Source organism: Ziziphus jujuba, chromosome 2 (assembly GCF_031755915.1).
Source record: "Ziziphus jujuba cultivar Dongzao chromosome 2, ASM3175591v1".
Classification (NCBI taxonomy): Eukaryota; Viridiplantae; Streptophyta; class Magnoliopsida; order Rosales; family Rhamnaceae; genus Ziziphus; species Ziziphus jujuba.
Window position 1 is genome coordinate 28,582,162 of NC_083380.1, and position 17,299 is coordinate 28,599,460.

Sequence of the window (17,299 nt, forward strand, 5' to 3'; positions counted from 1 at the left end):
TATGATGATGGGATGTTCCGTTGTTATCAGTGCGGAGTGTGGACGCTAGCTACTTATTACGTCCAAATAATGATAACAAATATTGTGAATTAGAAATAATTCAAATTTAATTTATTTGGGGTCAATAAATATTGTAATTGTTCACAACATAACCCTGGTCAAACCGCCATTTGTTGTTTTTTTCTTTTTCTATTTTCATTTTTTCAAAGAAAAAAAAAAAAAAAAAAAGAGCCCACTTGTTGTTTCCAACTTCGCGCCGAAAAAAAAAAAAAAAAGCAACATTGCTTTATTTTGTACGACAATTAAACACATCTTCTAGATTAGATTTGTCATTGACCAATGAGTGTATATCATATTTCTTTTAAACGTAAGTATTTCAATTATATGTATACACCCTAACAATATCATATTTCTTTTAAACTTAAGTATTTTAATTACATATACACTAACAATATTTTTTTGCCATGCCATCCGTATTCCATTCTCTGCATATACAATGAACCTGATTTGCATCTCCAACCCTTTCCCGTGTGGCCTTGAAAAACTTGATTAATTCAAACAGTGGAATTATTAAAAGAAAAAAAAAAAAAAAAAGGCACCAAGCAAATCTTAAAAAGGGGGGAAAAATTGACAATATCACGTTAATCACAGAACTATGGCATATGGTGTAGTGTATTATGTAGGCAGAGAAAATAAGAAATGGGTAAGTATTTGGGGATCATCATTGTTCAAGGCAAATTAGAGAGGCAAATATTTAATGGGGTTTTAGCCCCAGTCAAGAATTGATTAACTAGTAAGTGGAAATAGCCAAGATTTTATTTGTCTTGCAAGCTCACTGAGGTCTATAGAAGTTTATGTTCATCTAAGAAATTAAGCAAAGCTTAACTAATTAAAATTATAAATTAATGTTAAATATTCACATTGGAATGGGAAAACTGATCAGCACCTTATGTAGAAATAATGACAAATTTTGATTTTCATGAATTCATCGAATTTATAGAAGCTGCTGATTACACATTACTGCCAATATGCCTCTCCAATCCTTTTTCCTTATCTATTGTAATATTGCATTCATCAGACATGTTATTACTTGAATTGCAAGCAACTGACCTTTCTAATACCACCTCTTCTCCCTCACTACCTGAAAAATTGTTCCTTAGCACATATCTGCTTGCATAGAAATTGAAATATGCAAAATTCAAAGCTCCCAGAGCAGCAATGAAGTAGTAGTAATAATCAAGCCTAATCTTGTTAAGATCATGACCTCCCAACCATGGCAATTGGTCGCTCTTGTTCGATGTTACTTTGTGGATGATATTGACAATGAATGTGCCTAAGTAGCTCGAAATTGATAAGGAAAGAAAGAAGATTGCCCCTGCCACTGTCCTCATACTATCTGGAAGTTGCATAGTAAAGAACTCCATTATGGCAACTGCAGCAAAAGCTTCATTCAAACCGGATAAGCAAAACTGCGGTAACAGCAATGCGAAACTTGCTGGTGAAATGAATGATCCATGTTTCAAAGCTAAGTTCCGGCGATGTTCTTCAACAATTCCAGCCACCAACATGCACAGGATTGACATCACAATGCCAATTAGGATTCGTACTTTCGTCGACAATCTTTTACCTTCTCCGGTCATTTTTTTCATCTGAGGGATGTAAACGCGCTCATAGATGTAGATCCATACAGAAAGAGTAAGCATGGATGTGATGTTCATCCAACCTGGTGGGAAATCGAAATGTTTTCCAATTGATCTATCCATTTGCAATGCTTGGAGGACCCCAAATGTGTTCTGTTGATCCATGGTCAAGAAAGTACCAATTGCTGTCACCCAAACAGGCATAATTGCTACCAAGCATTTCAACTGTTCCACTTGTTGAAGACTGCATAATCTCCAACCATTCTTTGGCATTCCTTGGATGTCTAATTCATTCGGGTCAATGATAATAGCAGCCTTATCAAGGAACTTAAATCTATCAGTGTGAGGAAGCTTTACTGCATCTGTATTAGATCTAGTAGCCATGTTAGGATTATAAAAGCGTTTCTCAGAGCCAGTTTCAGTACTGGCTCCGTACTTTCTACAGGCAGCAGTGATCACCTTCACCATGTCTGAAAATATGCTGCCTTGAGGCTTCACGTAAACATAAGTGTGGCGACCTATCAAGAAAATGGTTATGGACAAAACAAAGCAGGCTGTGGGAATGGCAAATCCAAGAGTCCAACTGACATCAGTCTGGATGTAGACCACAGCAGTTAGTGCTATTACAAGAGCAACAGTGAAAGTGAAGTACCACCAATTAAAAAAGCTTTCCAATTGAGCTCTTCCTTTCTCTGTTTTGGTATCAAATTGATCAGCACCAAAGGCAATGTTACAGGGTCTAATTCCGCCTGCTCCGAGGGATAACAAACCAAGACCTGTGAAAAGGAAACAGAGCTGCCAACTTTTGGGCTGTGGACAGTGGGATTTATCAGTGCACACACTGGAGGGTCTCAACTGGTGTATTCCTGCAGTTAGCGTCAGGGTCCCCATGCCCTGAAAATCATATTAAACCAAATTCATATTCCTGATCATATACAAAAGTTATAGTTACTCTGGATCAAAACTCTTGTTCTGATTGAAGCTTATTGATTAATGAAAATGTATTGGTTGATGAAAGAGGGAAAAGTAAAGTTTTATCCTTTAATTCTTCAAAAACATTCAATATATGATGGTTTCAATTTCAGGATCATTGGTTGAGAAAATTGTAGAGGGACTATAGGATATCATCAATATTAATGGAAACCGATGTCTTAAGGGGACAGTCTAATAGTAAAATCAAGTCTCTATCACAGGTTCAGATTTAGCTAGGCTTATACTTAACCCCCAGATCTGAACCTGCCAAGTTCATTTTTTGTTTCTGTTTTAGTCCTATATTTGTCATGCATGGAGAGTGGAAAAGATTCAGATAATTTCTTACCAGAAGCGAGGATATGGAGCCTAAAAGAAGGGTACGAAACTTGCCCAAGTAAGTATCAGAAACAAAAGCACCAGCTAATGATGAAATGTTGGAAAAACCATTCCATGTATTGATCACATTTACCAGAAATATACCACTCAGATTGTAGTTTTTATTCAGATACACTGTAATATTAGCTATCAAGCTCATCGAAGCCAATTTCTCGAATGACTCGTTCCCTTCAAAAAGCAGCGAGGAAAACATGAAAACACTTAGGATGCATTAAAACAGAATCCAAAAAATAATGACAATAAAATAAAATAATCATCAGTAAGAAATCATTTTCTGCAGAATGTAAAATATCAATAATTCTTTGAAAATCTACATACCCAAAATGTATTTGATAGCTTTCCATCCTCCTGCTTTTGATCTTGGAGCAGCAGGAGGATGGAGAATTGGAGGTTTTTGATGATGATCATGATCATCTGCTGAAGAAGAAGAAGAAGAATGGTTTACATTCTCCATTTTCTATTGCTCTCTCTTTTTTCCTTACTTTTTCTCTCTTGAGTTGCAATATTCCATTAATCTGGTTTAGATAGTTTATACATACTTATATACATTACACACACACGCGCACACACACACACACACACACACACACACACATATATATATATATATTTATATATTGTTGAAATTTTCTAAATATATGTGATCTTTTAGCTGATTACCCGGACTAAGCAAGACTTATGTAGGAGAGAAGTTGTATAAGGTCCACTTATACACTCAGAATACTTTTATGCAACATGTGAAAAACTAAAAGACAGAGAAAGAAATGCATATTTTTCAGAATTATGGTTAGAGCTTTGTTTGTGATATTTACTAGTTTTCACGGCCTTGATCCTAAATTTATGTAGAAACTTTTGAGCTGTCCATGGCATTCTCATCTAATATATATATATATATATATATATGTATATACATATTTTTTGACAAAAATTCTTGTAAAAAAAAAAAAAAAGGAAAACAACATTTGTTTTATTCCTTAACTCCATATCTTTTCATAATTTCCTTAATTTTCCAAAGTCATACTAAAAAAAAACTTAAAGAAAAAACCCTTCATTATTAAGGTTAATTACAACTAGATACATTTTTGTTTTTTTGTATTTTTAAGGATAATATCAACACATACATGCATGTATATTTTTTAATTAAAGAATAAACGAAAATGTATTAATTTTTTTTTCCTTTTTCTTTCTTTTTTTTTTAATAAAAAAGTAGAAGAAGGAAGAATAAAGAGCAAAATGAGAATTTATTTATTTATCTATCATTATTATCATTATTACCATTATTTATTATTTTTTTCAATTTTCAATTCTTAACTCGTTTAGATGACTTCCTTATTCCCCATAGCTGCTCTAAATTTACATAACCCCATGCGAGTCAAATCATTAAAGTAAGAATAGAGCTTGGTCTGCCTCTCTTTCCATGTTTAATAGGAAAATAAAGAGAATATAGATTAGAGAAGATGAATATGATAAAAATGATGAAATTGCATGACATGTCCTTCTTGTTTGCTATGAATATAAACAAAAAAACAATGTTATAGGACAAAACTTGTGTTGCAAGTAACAAAGACGATATACATGACATGCTCCTATATTTACAGGGCGTAGTGGGCTTTTCAATCCCCAAATACCATATGGACTTCTGTTAGCACAACTTTTGTTGAAAATTATTTTTGCAATAAGAGACCGTGTGGTGATTATCTTTCTTGCTTGGGATTGAAGATGAAAGCGGGAATAAAAGATTCTTTTTAAAAAATATTTCTAAATTAATATATATTCTTTTCTCTTTTGTAATGCTTGCAGATTAATATTTTACTCCAATTGAATTGGTTGAATAAAGATAAAAAGTGCAAATGTAATAATCTTTTCCTTTCTTTCTCTTCCTTCCTAATCATTTTCCACCATTTTTTAAAGCTCAATAACCGTGGATTCTTGAAACATGGCCTACTTTAATTTTCTTCATAAAATTTCCTACAGATGAGCAAAGCTGGCCTTTACATCAACCTTTTTATCACGGATCATACTTGCTTAGCAAACCTCTCGGTCCTCTCTGCTCACTCTGGCCCCAAATCTTTTTATTTTATTTTATTTTACCATCGAATATTGATTTCATCCTAAAACCTTTCACATCGAAGACTATCCCCCCCGACAAATGTACTCATTATTTTGTAAATAATTTAATATTTGTCAAATATGGGTGATGTTTGATTATACTGATCATGTTTTCTTTATTACATCTTAACATTATTTCTAGAGTATTTTCATAAATAAGATATATAAAGAAAATTTTGAAATAAAATTGGATACATATTTAATATTTTATGCGATATGAAAATTCGAATTTGTAATTATTGTATGCCATATATGTCATATTTTTTTCATTATAATTTAATATTAAAGATGGCAATTTGAATTCAGATTTGATGTGATAGCTTTTACTTGGACTGTTTTGGTGGAGACCATTGTATGACATATTTACTTAGCTCTATTTACCAAAAGACACTTCTTTAGCTGTCTTATGGACCGGAATTGTATAATTTGCTCATTTATTTACCATTTTTTTTTTCCTTTGAATCGCATATTAAAGGTACTTATCAAACTTAAGTGCTTGTCAAACTTAAAGATTTTGCATATTGCATATCATTATAGAATTCCCTGTACTGCTTTTCAGTTTTCTAAATCATCTTGCTCAGTCTGATACATTTTAGAGAAAATAGTTTCTGCTGTTGTAAGTTATGGACATAAATTGCAAATTCCTTAATTCTTTTATCTTTCATCTTTTTGATGACGAATTTTCAAGCGACTTTCTTTTATTTTGGGTTGGCATGAATAGCTATACTTTTTTTTCCATATTTGCAGTCAAAATATTTATGTTATTTTCCGTTCTTCCATGCTGACTCCCCTTTGGCTTTCTTTCTGGATCATGTCATTCAGAAACAACTGGTACAGTGAGTAAAACTGGGGGCAATTTTAAGGAAAAGTTACAAGAGCTTGGAGGTCTTGATGCTGTTTTTGAGGTTTGCTATAAGCAGTCATTCAGATATGGAAGTGTGAGCCTGTAGATTTGTTTTTATCTCATTGTACATTTCATTAATATTAAAAAGAAGGCACATAAATGGAAGGATATTGACCAATCAATACTAATTAACTACTTGTGAAAGTTTATCATTTACATTTCACTTGTTCATTGTATAAAATATAAATATCTATGGTTTAACCCATATAGTGGGAAGTTAACAATGATGATAACATGATGCTCTACTTGCATTCATCATACGGTGCTCTTGTTTTCTTTTACATTATGGCAAACACACAGAACAACACCTATGGATATTAGTTTGTTATTAATAATTGTGCATGCAGCAGTGGTTTTTCAGTGCTACTGGGCTGAGCAATTTAACGGTCCCTTGGATTAAAATTTCACCTCGGCCATATATTTATCAATTGTTTACTTAATTATTATTTATTCAGAAATGCAGTCATATATTTAAATTATTTGGGATTTATGGTAAATTAACACACTTTAAAGTGATATCACACGTATTCTTTTTTCCCTCTGAAAGCATTTGCTATATGTCCTCCATCTGGTTTCGAATTATATTTTTTGATTTGAAGTACTTGGTTGTTGTTTAATGAAGATGTCTCTTTTAATGCACCTATTTACAGGGTTGCATGGTCCATGGAAAGTAGCTTGCCTCTTACCAGGGATACAAAAGTTGACAAGGATATGCGGCGCTTGACTCTGCCTTTGAAATGCTTGAACATCATGGAAAATGCCAATTTCTTAAGTAAAGATAGTTAGGTATATTGAATTTCGACATGGGTTCTCTCCTTTCTGTCTTTCTGATGTTGATAAGATTATTTTGGCTTCTTCCTTTATCATGTTAATGTGTAAAACATATTTTTGCTTTCTGGCCTTGAACGAAACTTAAATGCAAGGGAAACAATTGTAACAGAGTCATTTGCTTGGAATGAAAGGAAACAAGCATTGTATCTTCAAGAAACTTAAATGCCATAAAGATCCTCTCAGGCAGCTAATGCCTAATGATTCATGTTTTTATTCAAAATCTAGTTGCAGTTTGATAATTTATGGTCTTGATTTCAAGCTCTTTATTTGCTTTAAAATTCATCTGATGCATCCAATAATGAGAACTCTTGTAATCACTCTGATGGCTCTGGCAATGCTGCTGAAATGGCTTTGGCTTTAGTTGCAGACTACAAAGGTAAGTGATAGGATAATTGGCACGGAATATTGTTATTGCTTTCAAATCTGGTATGGTGGTAAACATTGAATTTCTAATTAGATTATTCTACTTATTGCTGCAGGGGAAAACAATGAGACCGTATTCATTAATTCTTCTAAGAACTACATAGCTGTTAATGAAGAAGGCTCCAGTCTTCTTCCTGGCTTTCTTCTCACCGTTGTTAAGGTAATTTTTTGATCAAATATATTTTGATATATTTTTCCCTTTTGCAGTTTTCACGTTTAATTCCATGCAGTACTAAAGATTGACGTGGTACTATATCAATGCCAATAATTTAAGCTAATGGGAACTGGACCCAACCATGTACATGAAGCTAGTACAAAAGATACTTAAATACAAGTAAGACTCCCCCTCAGTTTAAGGTCCTGCCAACAATGAGACGGAAAAATGAGTCTTAGACGTGTGATCTTGTCTTAAAAACCTGAAATCCCTGAATGGCAGTGCCCTTCAATACCTCACCTCCCTTCAATCTTTGTTTGTTATAGGATCCAATCAGATCCAGTGCTTGCCACAACAAGGGGGCTGCCGACCACTCTCACTTCTCTTCGTCTATGGTCTCTTCCAAACCTGAAATCCATAAACGGAGACACATTTTGATATCTAGCCTCCCATCAAAAATTGAGCATCAATGAATGTCATCTGCTTAAGCAGCGGTGCCAGAGAGGGATAGGGTTATTATTTCTTTTCTACGATCTTTTACATGTTATGGTTTTATTTATTTATTTATTTTCTCTATGATAATCATCAAGCAAGATGTTTCCCTGTTTTCCTTACGTTGTGTTCCTCTACTAAAGATTGGTCTTATATGCATGCTTTGTTTGTCATTGTAGGTTGCTCAAATTTTCTAATCCAACAACCACAAGAAGTAGGATTCTTGTTCTCATTTGCTTTAAGTAAATGTAATTATATATACTCAGACATAATGTTCAATACCCATTTTAATGGAGGTCCATTTCCTCTAATTTATGTATCTTTTGTTCTCTGTCATACAGTCCTGGACAATAGAGAAAAAGAAATTGCAGTAACTTTTTTTATTCTGTTTTTGGTATGTTACAATCCCTTTTCTTCCCTATTTTAACTCACCTGTCATAAGCTTTCATTTCCAACTTGTCTCCACTGATAAAAGCATAGTTTCGTGATTCCCAGTAGCTGATTCAACAAGATCCATTTCATATCGGCAAGCCTTCTTGGTTTTAAAACAAAGTTCCAGCTGCACTTGACCATTTCACTTCAGGTATTTCATCCCTACTACCTCTGACTCTCTGATTGTTTGAGAAGTTGTCTAACAAACTTCATTCCTTGCATTCCCATCACATGGTTGTTGCAGTCTCATCGGATCCCTGCTTTTCACTGATATTCAACATGTGGCTATGATATATTGCTTTCAGAATCCTCTACATAACCCATTTTGTATGGCATGTTTAAATTTTGAAAGGACTTTCTTAATCCTCACAAAAAACCAAGCTCACCATGAGAGGACGAAATATATAGACCTAAGGTTTGCACTTTTCTAGTGGTGAAGTTGATAAAGGAACAGTTGTGCTTGAGGAGTTTTTATTGGAGGACTGCACCTGGCATGCTACCAAGTCACTCCCAGTTAATTAGTTCAAGCACTGCTTAAATTTGCTAAAGATAAATAAAGCCTGAAAATTAGTGTGAGAATTCTGTTTTTTTTTTTTTTTTTTTTTTTTTTTTTTCTTCCTTTGAAGTTGATCAAAGTTGGAAATTAGCAAAAGAAGGTGGAAAATTGTTAGCTTGTGTTTTATTATTGGGCTTACAGAACTCAGCGTTTCTAGCAGTGGGTCTTATATCACTTACTGGTTTGGAGATAGCTAATGTTGTAGCTATTAAAATATTGGCTATTGGGTTTATACTATAAATGAGTTGGTGCTGTCTTTTGATGGGTGTGAAGTTAGTTCCTTTACATATTAGATATGGTTTGCTTTCTGGCTGTATCGTCAACTTCGCAAGTATAAGAGATGTAATCCTTTTCAGTTTTCAGTGAGAAAATCTGAAGTAAACAGAGGGAGTCAAAGATAAAATCATGGGATTTTCTTGGGAAACACTTCTGAGTGTTAATATATCTTGAGTTTGAATTTATGAGCTGTAAGAGTGAGTTTGTGGAGGTGTTTCCTGGTCAATGGAACCAGGATTCTCCTTGGACAATGGGTGTAGGCTACAATCTGCCTGAACCACTACGACTACTTTTTTTTTTTTTTTTTTCCCCTTCTCTCTCTCTCTCTCTCTATTTTTTATAGTTGTTGGTCTGTTTTTTGCCACATTTTCTGGTTTATAATGTCTACATGTTTTTCATGTTTAGTAGTCTGGATGGTTTATAGCAGTACATATACAGCTCCTCCAATCTAAGACTGGATTTTTATTTAGGAATTTAAGGGATGTTTAAAGCATATGACAGCAAGCCTTTGTGGTAAATTTGTGCTAAAGGTACTGCAACTTGTAATATTACTGCAGCTATTTGTAAGATATGTTTCTCAGTATCTTGCACCCTTTGTTTCTCTTATTACACTTTGATTGCAACCATCATTTCCTCAAAAAATTAATTATTTACTTACCCTTTGATGGAGTTTTAATCTGTCGTATAATAGTCCTGTTTATCTGGTGCCTCTTTCCTTTTATCAAATCTCGCTGTTGCTTACTGACCCCTTTATAAATCTACCTCTAGATTTTTTATTTGCAATCTAAACATTAATATATCTTAATTTTTTTCTAATTACTTAAAGAAATTCTTGACAGGGTTATTGTTTGTACTTCACACTTCGTCTGGATTGAATGGTGTCATTTACCTCATTCCGCTATTGCTGGTCTCAACAATTACAAATTTCCAACCAATGGCAGTTTCTCATCAAGTCTAGTACTTTCTTGATTGTTTATTAAATTTGACTATTGGAGTATCTGCAGCATACCAACATAGAACTTAAACTGCAAAACTTGTATTCTTTTTTTTTTCTTTATTTGTTTTTCTTCTTTTTTATGGACAGACAATGGAGGTATACACATATTCACCGCTTTTTTCCCGTAATACAGTTTCAGGGTTTTTTTTTTTTTTTTTTTTTTAAATTTTTTGAGTATCCATTTAGAAGTAAAGTCTGCTTTATTCTATAATTATCAACAAGTATTATCTTTTTTTTTTTCTGGGTAAAAACTTCTAAAGGGTTATTTAGTATTTTCAAGACAAAAGTAAATTGGAATTTAGGCAGCACTTTCTGCTGATATATTTGTATAAGAGAAAAATTAACAGTCACCATGAGTTACTTTGCTTTTTTATTTATCACTAGATTATTCTTTTTCTCTGTATTAACGCTTACAAATTAGACATTTTACTTAATGGGATTAAATGAACAAAGTTAAAAATATAAATGCAAATTGACCTTTCTTTCCATCCCCTCTTTCTCCCTTTTCCATTGCCACGGTCTTGGAAGCTCAATGAAGGTTGTTTCTTCCAGCCTAGATAGTTCTACATCACCTTTCGCATGACACTCAAAACACTTGCAAGCGCTTGGCAAACCTTCCCAGACCTCTCTGCCAACTTCCCAAATCTCCACTTTGAGTTCATCTCTGATGGCTTGCTGGATGATTATTGTGTCCGCACTGAGAATCAGAGAAGTGTGTTGGGATGAAGAAATCAAACTAAGCTGCATTTCAAAGGATTATCTTACTTTCGTTATATTTAAGTTGCAGAGTAGTTGAGTAGCTAGATGCAGGGGAATTGTAGGTGTTTGCTTGGATTCAAGCGGTGTGTCGTCTACCAGATTTCATTATAGCTGATATCAACAATGACAAGCTTCTCAATATGGCTTTTTCTCATTCGTGTAGCACTGTCTTGATTGTTTATTAAATTCGAGATTGGAGTATCTTCAGCACACTACCACAGCATTCTAGCATATTGTATTGGTAATAGAAATTAATTGTGCAATCTGCAAACTGCAAGAATTGTTGCATGTTGCCTCCGCTGGGATAGCTATTAAATGTTGAATGCCTTATGATTTGAGGATGATATCGTGAATATGCCTTCAGATTTAGTACTGGCCGTAAACTCTCATTTTCCTTTATATGTTTAAAAGTATTTTTATCCCCTAGATAGAAAAAGATTTACCTGAGTTTATATTAAAAATATCAACTTTATGAGTTAATAAACATCAAAATAGCTAGAAAATCATCAAACACAAACACAACTATAATTAGATAACAGCAAAATATTTATAGGATGCTAGGACAAACAATGGAGGTCATACTTATTTATTGCTTTTTCATGTAGTATAACAGAGAGATTTTATGAGCAGAGTTTCAGACTTTCTGAATATCCTTTTTCAATTATTAATATGTTTTATTTTACAGGCAAAAACTTCTAACTAACGGTTATTTGGTGTTTTTGTCACAAAAGAAAATTGAAAAATGGCACCACGTACTTTGTGCTGTTATCTTGTATAAGAGCAAAATGCATCTTAAGAGTAACTCAATAAGCTTGATGTTATCTTCTAATTAAGGATTAATGACCGCTCTGAAGATTGAATTCCTGTTGGACTAAATAATGCTCCCAGTGATGGAGAGCTATCACAAATGGCACAAAGTTCTTCTTTGTATGTCATCCAACTTTGATGCGCATCACACAGCTTCTCATTAAAAGACTCAAAAGGTCCCCTTTCATGAGTAAGAACAGTTCCTATACCAACCATTGATGCATCGGTTTCTACCGCAAAGCACTTTTTCAAAGTTAGGTATAGCCATAACAGGGGCCAAAATCAGGTTTTTTTCCTGATTAAGTTGAGTCTCTCATATTGTTCTTGTTCCCACTTGAATTTCTCTTTTTTCACACACTCGGTCAGATGAGCTATAATGGTACTAAAACCCTTATAAATCTTTGGTAAACTATAAGAGCATGAAAACTTCTCAATTTGGTAGCTGACTTAGGAGCTGTCCAATACAACTTATTGTATCTCACAAGGCTTGCAAAACTTGCTTCAGGGGCTGCAAATGTTCTCGTATGCACCTGCTATACATCAGTACATGGACGAAATATAAATGTTCTTGTAAAGACATAAATGTTCTCTTTGCCTTTGTGTATGGCCTCTTTATCAAATTGAAAAGGCCCTCCTGGCTACACATATGACAAGCTTCCATTCCTACAACATCACAATAATTCTCATCAGCATGGTGTGGTACCTTACAAAGTTCAGTCACTTTAGCTTTTTCTCCTTTCTTAATCGACCCAATCTTATAGGGCCATGGATGCCCAGAGATCTACACCTCGAGACAATGTTCTCACAACTACCACTATTTGTTTATTATACCATCAAACACCCTTTTGTTAATAGCTCAGTGAGCCCTGAAAATAGTATGTTTTGGTTTGCCACCACAAAGCCAAGCTTCAACCTCTTCATCAGATTCAGATGCAGCTTGTTGATGGTAAAGATTGTGAGTAATATTTTCATATTCAGTATGTGAGAGTTCAGATTCCATCAAAAATGATTCTGCTTGATTCAACAGCCTACCACCAATCATTATGTGCCACCTGTTTCGCGGAGAGGAGAAATTTTAGAAAATGAAAAATAATACTAATATTAGATTTTAAAATTTAGAGTTCTTTTCAGTTCTTTCATTCATTTATTATAATTTATAACAAAAATTATTTTTTATTCAACAAAAGATTATAACATTTTTAAATTTTTATTTTTATTTTTAAATTTATATTCTCTTAACATAATCTTAAAGCTTTAATATCCAAGTCAAATTTTTTAACATGGTTTTGTATGAAAAATATAATTTACTTTCTTTTTACTTCTTTTCATTTATTTATTGAAAAAAAAAAATTTATCACAAAAAAAAATTATAACATCTTTATATCTTGTGTTTAATTAATATTTTTTTTAAATCAATTTTCAAATTTAATATTCAGTTCATTTTTTTTTAAACATGGTTTTGTATGAAAAATATAATTTTGAAAATCTCATAGATTGTAAGATTTTTAAAATTTAAAATTTTTTGTAAAAAAAATTTCAACGTTTTTTAATTATTTTTATCAAATTTTTTATTTTATAAATAAAATTTATTATATTTTTAAATAATTAGTAATTGAAAATATTTTTATCTTAAAAAAAAATTTTTTTTTTTGCATCTGAATTCCCATAACCATGTTAAAATTTGCACTTCAATCCTTCTGAAATCCCATAACCATGTTAAAATCTGCACTTCAATCCTTCCAACTCAATGGAATTTTCGATGGAAAATGCAAATGGGAAAAGGACTAACAATGCAAAAGAAGCAAAATTTACGGGAGGAAAATGCCTAAAAAAAGAAAAAAAAAAAAAAAAAGAGAAACGATCATAGCTAAGTGTGCAAAACAAGCTAAAAATAAAGAACTACTAGTACAAAAAAATCCTAAAATTTAAAAAAGATATTTCAGTACATTTAGTTAGATAGAATTATATATATATAATTGTTATGGTAGTACAACTAGAATTTTTCATTTATTTTTCATATAAAAACTACTAATAAAAAATTATTTGAAACTTTCAACATAAATATGAAATTGGAAAATGCACTTTAATAGTAACCATGAGCTGAGCTAGTAAGTCCTACATAAAAAAATATTATATATTCAATTATGAGTAAAATATGACATTACATCATTTATATAGAAGTAAAAATTAATCGTCCACAGTCATATATACAATTTGATCATCCATTATTGTTTCTTAAGAAATTTTCCAACGATTTGTTTTAGCCTCACTAATTCAAAATAACATGATGGAATTGGAGTCATTATCTAAACTTAGTAAAATAAATAAAACATCTCCAACAGTAATATACTTAATTAATTTTCAGGCCAAATTTGGCATTTTTCACTCAACATCAATGGTTCTCTACACTATTTTTGTGTGTGTTTTATCCAGATGGATGTCATGAGGGCGAAACCAAGATTGTATAGGTGGGGGCCAAAATTTACCTACAACTTTTCATATAAAAAACCATATATATTTAAAATTAAATAATTATTAAAAATAATATATTATTCAATTTTTATAACAAAAAATTATATTAATAACTATCATAATGTTCCAATTCAATTATTAGAAAAATGTTCATAAATCAAAATATAATTCTACGTTTTCCTAAATCACAAAAATCACTATAATTGAATTAACACATAATTTGTTATATTATACAAACACATCTAAAGACATTTTTCTGATATTTGTCATTATGTAAATAATCAGATTGATCTCTATATCAAATTCTACAAACTTTAAAATATAAACAAAACATATTATGATTAGGCTTATGAATCATAAATTAATAAAAGAAAAATAAAACTTACTTGGTCTCCTTATATATAACTAACTGAAAAACTTCAATTTGTTTATGTTTCTTGTTATTGACCTTGTAGAGTAGTATTTTAGAGGGAAAAGAGGTTCCAATTTTTGCATGGACAGATTGATTAGGCTAGATTAAATAAATAAGATGTGGTCCTTTGGGATAGCTCAGTTCGCTATTTGCATGGACAAAAGTTTAGATTGATCAGATTAGATTAAATAAATTAGATATGGTCCCTTTTGGAATAGTTCAGTTGGCAATTATCATTGATGATAACTTTCATATTTTAGGTTCAACGCATTGGGGACGAAATACCCTTCTCCAATTTATCCCCAAAAAGAAAAAAAGTGTGATGTATAGAAATTTATAACTCATAAGGAAAAACTTATAAATTAATAACTAATTATAACTTGTGTTAGATGTTTAAGAATTTATAAACTCTATTAAAGCAAAATAAATTGATTTATAAAGTCTTAAGACAAGCAAATTTGTTTGATAGTTAGTGTTATTATTATTACTATTATTTTTTGGACAAAGACTGCTAGCTATAATTTTTTTTTTGTTGTGGGCCGGGGAGGGAGGGGGGTGGGGGTGGTGGTGGTGGGTGCATATTTAATTATTATGTTTGAATGTTATACTTGATATTATATGAGATATATATATATATATATATATATTAAAAGTTTTATCCCAAAAAAAAATAAAATTAAAAGGTTTGGGGGGCCATGGCCATTCCCTAGTCTTAATGTAAATCCATCCGTGGTTATCATATCATTATTGTAGTTTTGGCTGTGGATGCATGGCCTCGTCTACTTGCTCACCAAGCCTCATAAGAACAATTAAACCATAAATTTACTTCTGCCATAACCATGATCATCTTTCTCTCTCTATACATATACATATACATACATACATATATATAGTTTAAAAGTTTACATGTAAAGTGTTTGATACGTAAACTAGAATGGGAATAATGTTATGGTCTGGATCGGTCTTTTTTGTATGGTAATATTGCATAATTGCATTGATATCTTGCTCTATAATCCCCTTCACACTTATCTCTTAGCTTAATAGTAATAAGGCAGAGCCACATTGACAAAGCATAACAATTGTAAGTGATTTAAACTAAAAATCTAATTGAAAAAAATGGTAGCCCCTAAACACTTATCATATCACCGTATCTCTTATATATCTAAAAAATATAGTTTAAAGAATATTAAATCCATGTGTGTGTGTGTATATATATATGAAATTGCTATTATAGATGAAGTTGTCAACCACTTAGTGGCAACAACCCATCGATCACCATTCAATGTGCGTGACCATATATGTTATGAGTATATATAAATATATATGAGTATATATAACTATATATATATATATATATGCACCACGCGGGTGGTGGAGGGAAATATAACGATGGCCAATAATATTGCATCAATTTTTTTCCATTTTGCTACAAAAGATGTTGAGTATAAAGGTTAGTAACCTAATTATTTGTTAATAACAGTATATGGCTATTCAGATTAATTAATTAATCTGTTTAAGTTAATTTGTTAAGTGCAGAAATTGATTTTGAAATTGCTGCAGGTTACAAAATACCAAAAATTGAAGTTTGATTCTATAGGTTTGATACCTCTATATAAACCCTGAAAATTTCGAGGATTCTATGTGCTTTAACCCAGATAGATGGAATGTGAGTCCAATTATTTTATATCTATGCTTTTTTTGAAGTGTCATGGGATATGGGAAAACATGTTTTCAACATAAAATGGAAAAATATTGACAAGTCAAGCATTAATTAAGAGTATAATCTTAATTAATGATTCAAAATTAAAATTCTAATTGAGTAAATGACAACCTGTCATATCAATATCAAATATATCTAATATAAAGTGGGAATTATGTTTTTTGCAATATTAAATATATATAGGACTAGTTCTCATGTAGGACATAGAAAATCATCAAGACCTTCATTATCAATTTTTATATTACTTCAAAACTGATATCTACATCAAGTTTCATTTTACCCTTCTAAAATTTTAACATTTTATTATACTTATATAAATCCAAAAAAACATTTTTAAATTTTAGCTTTAACATCAATCTAAGAACTAATGTTAAAAGTCATGATAGAAAGATGATTGTGTATATATATATATATATATATATATAATTTTAGGTTAATTGAACTTTGGTACTATTAACTTATAAAATTTTGTGATTTAAACCCTTAACTTTTAAAAGTAAAAAATTTAGGTTCTTAATTTTTCAATTTGTTATAGATTTATCCTTTTTTTTTTTTTGTTTTAGACAAACAAATTGGCCATAATTTTGTCCAAAAACTTGAAGCAAAGTTTATAAGGAAAAAGATTAAGACATTAATCAAATAAAAGAAAGCAACTTCTTGGATGAAATTATTATCAATTTGTTTAGCCAATTGGAAGTTGAATTAATTTGTAACAAATTGATAAATTAAAAGCCTAAATCGTTATTTTTGAAAATCGAAGATTTTAATCACAAAATTCTGAAAATTGAGGTAAAGTGCAATTAACCCTAAAATTTTGTTATAAAATACATGTACACACACACACACACACACACATATATATATATATATATATATATATCAAATGCTTGAATGCGTGGTTATACATAATTCACTACATTTTACATGTAATCCTAAGTGTACCCATT

At 31.5% G+C, this 17,299-nt stretch overlaps 1 protein-coding gene and 1 long non-coding RNA gene across 11 annotated transcripts; one reads left to right on the plus strand and one right to left on the minus strand.

The window, feature by feature from the left end:
* Window positions 1–788: 788 nt before the first annotated feature.
* Window positions 789–3,595, minus strand: LOC107434254 (protein NRT1/ PTR FAMILY 2.8). Its single transcript, XM_048474206.2, has 3 exons — window positions 3,327–3,595; window positions 2,959–3,176; window positions 789–2,534 (listed from the first exon to the last, which is right to left on the minus strand). Exons 1-3 carry the CDS (start codon window positions 3,460–3,462, stop codon window positions 1,011–1,013), a joined length of 1,878 nt encoding a protein of 625 aa, XP_048330163.2. The 5' UTR covers window positions 3,463–3,595; the 3' UTR covers window positions 789–1,010.
* A 2,322-nt stretch (window positions 3,596–5,917) lies between these two features.
* On the plus strand, window positions 5,918–10,315 carry LOC107434270 (uncharacterized). 10 transcript variants are annotated; one of them, XR_009635653.1, is made up of 9 exons: window positions 5,918–6,055; window positions 6,672–6,807; window positions 7,084–7,228; window positions 7,332–7,609; window positions 7,756–7,941; window positions 8,101–8,169; window positions 8,263–8,315; window positions 8,402–8,504; window positions 10,025–10,315. It is a non-coding gene; the product is annotated as an uncharacterized LOC107434270 (long non-coding RNA). The 10 variants fall into 10 exon arrangements; XR_009635650.1 differs by having other exon boundaries at window positions 8,417–8,504; XR_009635656.1 differs by having other exon boundaries at window positions 8,420–8,504.
* The last annotated feature ends 6,984 nt before the right edge of the window (window positions 10,316–17,299 follow it).